This window comes from Parasteatoda tepidariorum, chromosome X1 (genome assembly GCF_043381705.1).
Source record: "Parasteatoda tepidariorum isolate YZ-2023 chromosome X1, CAS_Ptep_4.0, whole genome shotgun sequence".
Classification (NCBI taxonomy): Eukaryota; Metazoa; Arthropoda; class Arachnida; order Araneae; family Theridiidae; genus Parasteatoda; species Parasteatoda tepidariorum.
Window position 1 is genome coordinate 2106153 of NC_092214.1, and position 10996 is coordinate 2117148.

The following is a 10996-nucleotide window of genomic DNA, read 5'->3' on the forward strand; positions in this document are numbered from 1 at the left end:
TATATATATATATATATATATATATATATATATATATATATATATATATATATATATATATATATATATATATATATATATATATATATATATATATATATATATATATATATATATATATATATATATATATATATATATATATATATATATATATATATATATATATATATATATATATATATATATATATATATATATATATATATATATATATATATATATATATATATATATATATATATATATATATATATATATATATATATATATATATATATATATATATATATATATATATATATATATATATATATATATATATATATATATATATATATATATATATATATATATATATATATATATATATATATATATATATATATATATATATATATATATATATATATATATATATATATATATATATATATATATATATATATATATATATATATATATATATATATATATATATATATATATATATATATATATATATATATATATATATATATATATATATATATATATATATATATATATATATATATATATATATATATATATATATATATATATATATATATATATATATATATATATATATATATATATATATATATATATATATATATATATATATATATATATATATATATATATATATATATATATATATATATATATATATATATATATATATATATATATATATATATATATATATATATATATATATATATATATATATATATATATATATATATATATATATATATATATATATATATATATATATATATATATATATATATATATATATATATATATATATATATATATATATATATATATATATATATATATATATATATATATATATATATATATATATATATATATATATATATATATATATATATATATATATATATATATATATATATATATATATATATATATATATATATATATATATATATATATATATATATATATATATATATATATATATATATATATATATATATATATATATATATATATATATATATATATATATATATATATATATATATATATATATATATATATATATATATATATATATATATATATATATATATATATATATATATATATATATATATATATATATATATATATATATATATATATATATATATATATATATATATATATATATATATATATATATATATATATATATATATATATATATATATATATATATATATATATATATATATATATATATATATATATATATATATATATATATATATATATATATATATATATATATATATATATATATATATATATATATATATATATATATATATATATATATATATATATATATATATATATATATATATATATATATATATATATATATATATATATATATATATATATATATATATATATATATATATATATATATATATATATATATATATATATATATATATATATATATATATATATATATATATATATATATATATATATATATATATATATATATATATATATATATATATATATATATATATATATATATATATATATATATATATATATATATATATATATATATATATATATATATATATATATATATATATATATATATATATATATATATATATATATATATATATATATATATATATATATATATATATATATATATATATATATATATATATATATATATATATATATATATATATATATATATATATATATATATATATATATATATATATATATATATATATATATATATATATATATATATATATATATATATATATATATATATATATATATATATATATATATATATATATATATATATATATATATATATATATATATATATATATATATATATATATATATATATATATATATATATATATATATATATATATATATATATATATATATATATATATATATATATATATATATATATATATATATATATATATATATATATATATATATATATATATATATATATATATATATATATATATATATATATATATATATATATATATATATATATATATATATATATATATATATATATATATATATATATATATATATATATATATATATATATATATATATATATATATATATATATATATATATATATATATATATATATATATATATATATATATATATATATATAAATATATATATATATATATATATATATATATATATATATATATATAAACACAAATAATAAAACAATATAAAAAAAAAAGAAAACTATAAATGGGAAAAAACCAACAGTCTTCCTCAAGACAAATCTGTTGGTATAATTTAATGCGATATTTCTGAATAAAGAATAATTATTCTAAGATAAAAATTATTCTTTATATGTGCAGAAAATTTTTTTTTTGAAAAAACGCATGAAATAAAAGAAAGCAGTAACTAAACTTAACGCCATGTAGCAAAATGCTGTTTACGTTTAAAAGTAAAATACTAATTAAACAGTTAACAAAATTCGCGAAGAGTTAAAATCTTTTAAGTTGTGCGTATAGCTTGAATCGAATAAAATAAAATTAAAAGATATATTTGGTCGAAAAAAATTTTAAGCAAGTAACATATTAATGCTGCCATCTATGAAAAAATTTAGTAAACAAATTTTATTCTGAAAAATAATTTAATATATTCTATTTTTGTTTAATTGTTCTAAATTAAAAATATAGAGGACACATGAAAAATAATAAAGATTAATGAAAAAAGAAGAAGAAAACTTATTAAACTAAAATATTTATAAAAATATTTAAAAACAATTTTATTTAAAAAAATATATGCATAATTATTAAAAAATAAACGGAATTTTTTTGAAAAAAAATGAAAAGCAATATAAGGAAAAGATATAATTTCGTCATAAGCTCAGTCGATTAAATCTGCAAAAAGGAGTGTTTTCTAATATTGTATTAATATAGCCGAAATAAAATATATCTATATAATGAGGAGCACTCAAAAAAGTAAAAAATATACGATATTTTTTACTTAATGATATAAAAATATGTCATTAAGTAAAAAATATACGAAATAAAAATTATCAAGCAAAAAACAGAAAATAAAATATAAGAAAAATTCTGAACAGAACACCAAACGTAATTTATAAAGCGAGTAGTGAATTTAAATGAACCTACAAGTACCAGAATCTTTCAAGAATGATTTAAAATATTTTCGTAATAAGATTGCCTGTTTACAAAATAGGAAAACAGAAGCGCAAATAGAGGTTAAAAGCGTAAATAGATGGTTCTTTTATGGTAATTTTTTTGCGGATATAATCGCTTGAGCTGATGACGAGACATATATCATTACTTTGTTTTCCGGATTTTTAATACTTATTATATATTTTGAATATAATAAGTATTCCATGTTTTCTCTATATTTTTAATTTATTTTATAAGTTCTATATACTTGCAGCTTATGCGCATTAAATAGAACTTCTTAGTTTCCCTTTTAAGAACTTCTTTTTTTCCTTTTTGTCTTTATTGAGCTATATATAAGAGAAAAAGTTTTTACCAATATTTTCATGTAATTTCCTTACATAAATTCTCCTTAATTTATTATTCAAAATTAAACACTTTATTATTCAAATCCTGCTTCTTATTCCATTTTTGAATTCAAGTATGCAAGATTTAACATTTTTAGATTTTCCCTTTACTGAGTGTGAGAAGGTTTCCCTTTTTCCATGAGGGACGTGTCTTTTTCCTTCAGATAAACACTCAATTTCAGATTTGAAGCTCTTCCAAACCTAAAAAACCACCAGTTTTTCTGCGGCCAGTGGCGTAGTGAGGGGTGGGCAAGGGAGGGCATCATGCCCCGGGCGCTACTCACAAAGGGGCGCCAAATGGTCCGCAAAGCAAAAAATTGCTGTATAATTTTTATTTTTATTATAATTGATTTCTGGAAAATCATATTTTAATTTTAGTGCCAGTGTAATATAATAAATGTTAATTTGTAAATAAAAAGGAATATTAATAGTCTAAATCAAACTGTAATAACATATTCATAATAGAAATGGCACGTCTTTCCTACTGGCAGGGCTGACTCAACCTGTGTCTGTCAGCACTTTCTTATGGCATCTACGCTGTGTAGTAACATAAATTATCTCCTTTCTTGATTTGTCTGATAAAATAATATGTAATAATAAATATTTGAAGTGTACAAAGTACAAACATTCTTTCTTTCAGGACAATATATATTTTTATTTCCATAAACGCAATGTAGCTTACGCTTGTTAAAACGATAACAATAACACTCTAATGTACTTATATGTACAGTCTAATGTACTTATATGTACACGGAAAAAAGTAGCCGAAAAATAACAACTAAAGGATCGAAAAGAGACACACAACAAATACATCGTTTTGCCGTTTCTAGAAAAGGACACAAACGCCGTATTTGTTGTGTGCCTGAGAAATATCAGTATTAAAAAATAAACGATTCCTTTTTTGTTACCTTCCGGATACTTTTTTTCGTGACTGTACGTATCTTAGACACTTACGACAGGTTGTGGAAGTCGGCAACAAATTAGGGAAATACCCGAAATATTAACGTTTAAGTCATTTTGTTCGTGTATTTTTCAGTTTTGCATCCTTGTCATCGCGCTCTGCTTAGAATAAAAATGAAATGTTATTAAATATTATATTTTATAAGTTTAATGTTAGCATAAATTCTAATGTATATTTCACTGTGTTACTACCTTTCAAGTTCAAGGCATTCTTGGTAAGTAATAAAACAAATAAGATTACTTACTACATCTACTCGACGATTCTATTATTAAGTGAATAGAGTATGAAAAAATTTGTTAACAGAAAAATTTGTTGTTCTCATATTTGTCACCACAGATTCAAAATGAATTCATTCATCTTCTGGCATCTACAGTTCGAAATCAACTAATAAACGATATCAAAAGAAATAAATATTATGGACTTTTGTTTGATTCAACTCCTGATATCTCTCATCGAGAACAAATGTCCCAAGTCGTTAGGTATGTAGATGTTGATTTTATGAATAAAAAAGTTTCCATCAAAGAATCTTTTTTGGGTTTTATTGAAATACTTGCTAAAGATGCAGCCTCGATCGAAAATACAATTTTAGAGAAATTAAATTTCGATGAAATTTCATTAACAAACTGCAGACCACAATGTTACGATAATACTGCCGTGATGGCAGGTCACACATCTGGCGTTCAACAAAGAATAGTGGGGGAAAAAATCATAAAGCATTATCTGTAAATTGTGATAACCATTCATTGAATTTAGTAGGAGTTACTGCAGCTAAACAATATCAAATCTTTGTGACATGTTTTGGAATAATTGAAAACATATCTCTGTTTTTCTCACGTTCAACATTGCGATGGGAATTATTAAAAAATGCTTTAACAAAAAGTGTCAAACGTCAATCTGAAACACGATGGATCGGCGGAATACAAGCGGTTAGCGTTATCGTCGATGGGCTAGAGCAGGGTTTTCGAACTGGCGGCCCGGGAGGTATTTTTTTGGGGCTCGCGAACTAAAATATTTTAGTTGTAATTTTTTTGAGGACAATTTTCGTAAAAAATCTAGATCGGTTTAAAATAGTTTTGTCGTTAATAAAAACCTAATTTCTTCGTTTCTGTGAAATTTAACATTCCAACTATGCAAAGAAATTTATTTTTCAAGTTTTGCATCCAAGAAAATATTTATTCAAATGCGAAAATAATCGTGTATGTTGATCTTTTTTATTTCATTTTTTTTTAATGTATTTTGTGAATGTAACTTAGCACGTGCGTATCAGAAATTTTCTCGAAGAAATTCTCCGATTTAACTTTTTAAAACCACTTATTTTGGACGAAAATATTTTCACACACGTTTGTCAATTTTAAATTTAAATTGCAAATATCTATTCTTTGGTGGTTGCAGCACAGACAAACCTCAATTTTCTCATTGAATATTTTGTGTGCTACTATGTAAGTTTTAATACCTTAACAATTAGATATCTGTTGCACATTAATTGTTTAATACATAGGTGCACATTAAGTTATTGTTGCCCGAATTTTTATTATCTGTTTAATATTTTTAAAAATGTTATTAATAACAATTAAATATTTTTAAAAATCTACTTCCTATTTTAATTTGTAATTCAATACTTTTGCTTTGTACAACTTGGTAAAACTCTGACAGTAATATTTAATGTTCCTTCAAACATAAAAGAGTCCTACAAAACATTCTGATAAAGTTGCGGCCCGCCATTTGATTTGTGTTTCTAATAGTGGCCCCCGGCCTCATGCAAGTTGGAAACCCCTGGGCTAGAGAATAGAGTAGAACAATTAGAAAAATTAGCAGAGGCCATTACCACTACAAGTGACACCAGAAATGAAGCTACAATACTGTTGCAAAATATACTAACTTTCAGTTTCATAACTTTAGCTCATTTCTGGTTTGAAATCCTAAGGAGGATTGATCGTGTGCAGCTCAGATTACAAGAACCTAGAATGAATTTTAGCGAAGTTTTCAATGATCTTGAATCATTAGCGACTGAACTACCCGAAATTTGAGATAAGCTCCGTGAAGAGGCAGTAGAAAAAGCGAAGTCTCTTTGTGAAAAATGGGATATTGATACAACAATACGTGTAAGAAGACGCCGCAAAATGCTCGGAGAATTGGCTAGAGATGCTGGTCTTTACACAGAAAATGAAATTTCTCGCGTTATGAAAAGCGTTCTTGATCGCCTCCAACAAGAAATATGTACACGATTAAGTGACCTTAAATTCAAATTTGGAATTCTACTAGACATTGAAAATTTATTAGACGAGGATAATGTTGATAACGACCTTGAAAAAATTGTACAAATTTGGGTGAATTTTATTATACAGATTTCAATGGAATAGAACTTTTATCGAAATATGTGACTGCAAAATGTTACTCCGCAGTAGATAAGAAATTGAACCTAAAACTCCATTAGAATTTCGTACTTTTATAATCTCGTATGGAGAAGATGTTTTTCCAAACCTGAGAGTGACACTTCAAATACTCCTGACTATCTCAGTATCAACTGCTAGCTGCGAACGTTCATTTAGCAAATTAAAATTAATTTTAACATATCTACGATAAACGATGGGTCAAAATCGCCTAAGTGACCTAGCATTAAGTGTGGAAAGAGAAAAATTTGAAACAATCAACTTTGATTATATTATTGATAAAGTTGCTTCATGAAAAGCAAGGAAAATTTATACATAGTAATTAGTCTTATTAATGTATTATAATCATATTATTAACAAATATATGTATCCCCTTAGAGATAAAAAATATTTACTTTCTATTGTTTTAAAACTGCGTGTTTTTAAAATATTTCTTTATAAATATGTAAAATAAATAATAGGTATCTTTTGAACTAATTCTAGATGATCATATACAATTCAGAATCTAGTCTTGTTTTCTCAACTGCATTTTTTGTCTCAAATTAAAAGTCTAGCTTGAGCCTATGACTTTATTTATTTTACTTTATTTTTTTATTAATTTGGTAGTATATTTTACGTATAATATTATATGGTTTCCGAATGGGGGGGGGGGCGCTGAAAAGGTATTGTGCCCCGGGCGCGAGTTAAGCTCGCTACGCCACTGTCTGCGGCCTTTTTCCTGGAGAAAAAATCCCCTCACTTTCATGATCGAACACAATTTCAGAAGACAGAATTTATTTCTGATGGCCTCAGTGATTTCAATAATTATTTGCTGAAATATCTTGATAAAAAATGAGACAAAATTTTTTTCCGCTTATTGAAAAGAATATCCCAGAGAATTCAACTGTGATTAAGAATGTTGGAAACCTGATAAATTTGACTACGCAAACTTGCTGGATGTGATATCCTGAAAGAAAAATGGGTCAACGATAAGTTTGTGTAACGCGATCTTTCCTTAATCATAAAATGTATTTTATAAAAACAAAACAATTCAAGGAACAGTCAGGATTTAACAACAATTTACCAATGCGGGTTTTATTTCAGATATGCTTGAGTGTGAAAAGATTGAATTTATTTTGATTATTTTGTGTGTTTCGTTTGTGCCTTCCAATGTGTGTTTTGTTTTATTTCTGAAAAGGTATTTATTCTTTATTGAAATCTTCTCTAACGTTTAAAAATTGAATGCTTTTAAATTTATTTTTATACTAATATTGAGAGTAATTTAAAATACAATGATATGGTTATTACAATAATATTGGCATTTATATTTGATATTATTTCTATGTATTGATATTATTCAAAAGTTAACAATATGATTTTGTTTTAAATAGAGACAATATTTTTAAAATTTAATATTTTTAATGGAATTTTTTCCCTCTTGATTCCGTAATCTGAGTTATAATCAGCATTGATATGGAAAAGAATTTTTGTTGATTGCATGGTTAAAATTTTGTGCCTAAGAAAAGTGAGCAATAAAATATTTAAATTTTAAATTCAATAATTAACTTTATTTTGAACGAGTGGTAAAAAATACAAATTTAATACAGAAACGACAAATAGTGTAATAAATTAGTCGAAAAATTAATTAATTGCTAGTTTTGAAAATTTAAATTTTAAATAAGATAAAAAATAGTTCGAGATCCAACATTGGTGTTCAGTTTGCAGTTTGGCTCAGACATTTCCATAAACAAATCAAAGTTTTTTATTGATGAGAATCAATTCCAGCTGAAAGATGAACAAGAAAGTGACCAAACACAAAATTGACAATTTAAAGTATCCAGATACATTCAAAATACGTTCAAAATAAAAATGAAAATATTAAAAATAACAAATACCCTATTGTGACTAATAAAACTATAACTTTAAAGAAATTTATTTCATGTTGTCTATTTGAACAAAGAACTTGGATAAATTTTCCATTTGTTTTTCAAACAGATGTATATATGCTTACATTTTGTTTAAGATTCATGATTTTACACAGATTTTATAGTCACAACACAAAGAAACCTTATGATTTATTCTATTCAAAAATTTTATTGCAGAGAGAGAAAAATAACATAATTTTTATGTGAACAATTCCATAAACTTAGCATTCTTGTAATCGTTTTATGATCTTTTAATTTTAAATAGAATGCTTTATTCTATTTTGGACTAATATGGATCATGTTATGCACTACATGGAATTTATTTATTATTTTTTTGGGGTGGGAAGGGGAGGAAAAAATGTCTATAAATTTTCAATGGAATGTCTGCATTTTGCATCGAAGTATTTATTGTGTTCAGACACTTTAAGATATTATAAATTATAAGGGTTTGAAATGCGTATAATTATTTGTGCAAAATTTCAAATTTAATTTCACAAGTTACAAAAATGAGAATAAAGAGATTGTGAATACGATAAAAGAAATTATTAAAAAAAGAAACATCGAATTGATATTTCATAGAAAAAGCAAAGATTAAGGGCTCTTCCAGCGCCACCATTTTTTTGTTCCTTTAGCGACGATTGACTGAGTATAGCAGTCTATATTATCTCGTAATTTAACATAGCCATTTGTAAAAGCAATTTTAGAAAGATAAGAATTCTTTAATTTTTGACACATTTGATAATTGTTTCTTTTTTTTTCTTTTTCGAATTTGAAAAGTTTTGATCCTACCATTAGGTGTTCCAAACCTGTGATTTTAAGAAATTTGTGCAGCAGATTTCGATAGCTGAAAATGATTACTCAACTAAGCCAATTCTGATGTTCGATGACGAAGAAAGAAGTTATGGCATATAAAAGGGATGAGCCCTTATTTTGTTTTCTTGAAGATATTCAGAGTGATGATTCACTTTTTATTAAATCAATCGATTTTCATTCATTTTCGATATTTATTAAGTTGAAGTTATTTCTTTGTTAAGAGTTTCTTTCGTTTCTAAATACTTTTTGAGAGTTATTTTCGATTGCTATGTCAATGTTATTTCCCTGTGATCACGTATTTTTTTTAGTTATCTCTTCATTTTTATAATAATGCATCTTTATCAACAATTGTGGAGGGAGCTGTTTTTTACGAGGTTTTTATTTCTAATTTATACAATTAGAGTTTGTAAAATAATTACTTTATTTGCCTTTTAAGCATTGACCATTAGTGTTTTTTCAAAAAGAACAATGAAAATAGTTTAAAAACCTCATAGCAAATTAGAGTTGTCAATTGCATATATATGTCAATTGTCAGGTGCATATATATATATGCACTACAGCCATTGTTTAATATTGTCTTTCGTCAACTTTAAATTGTTATGAGTTTTTTTAAACTATTTCACTGTGTATTTTGAAAAAAAAAAAATGAAACAAAAAAAAATAATAACTATCAATGTATATATCTTATTTATTTACAACATTCAATAAATAATTGTGTGTTGTTAGAATGATTATTTTGCATTCTTTTTATAACACATGATTTATTTTATTAATTTTCAAAAAGATGGATTTTGAACTATCGTTGTTTACTATTGTTTCTGAATGCATGTATATACAGAACAGGTATTATTTGATATATCCTTTAAAATTTTAATTTGCATTAAGTTATTTTGTTATTTTAAACTATTGGTCATTGTTCATAGTGGGGCGGTACGTTGGGCCATTCTTCAAAGTGTTTTAGAGACGTAATATATATATATATATATGTATATAAAAACAAAAAGTAAATACTTTTGTATTAATAAAAGAATTAAATCTCTTTCGTTTTCATAAAATGTCTTTGTTAAAGAATAAGCGTAGAGAGATTCTATTTTAGGAATTCAAGGCTGAAAACATACCATTGAAATATAAATAGATTTATATTTCAAGGGAAGAGTTATTTATAGAATCGTGCCCTTTTTCAATTCCATATAAGGAAGCAGAAATGATTTTCCTTAATGCGTAAGGATACAAGGAATGTACGAATGTGCCTTTTTACTTCAAATCTATGTTGGTATAAAACGTAAGA

General features: G+C 22.3%; 1 protein-coding gene across 1 annotated transcript in view; it reads left to right on the forward strand.

Annotated features, from left to right (window-relative positions):
* Window positions 1–7925: 7925 nt before the first annotated feature.
* LOC107455196 (uncharacterized) overlaps window positions 7926–10996 on the forward strand; it is a 322531-nt gene continuing 319460 nt past the window's right edge. The window contains exon 1 of the mRNA XM_016072691.3: window positions 7926–8168. Coding sequence (XP_015928177.1) covers window positions 8077–8168 — 92 coding nt within the window. The 5' untranslated portion in view covers window positions 7926–8076. The remainder of the gene's footprint in view (window positions 8169–10996) is intronic.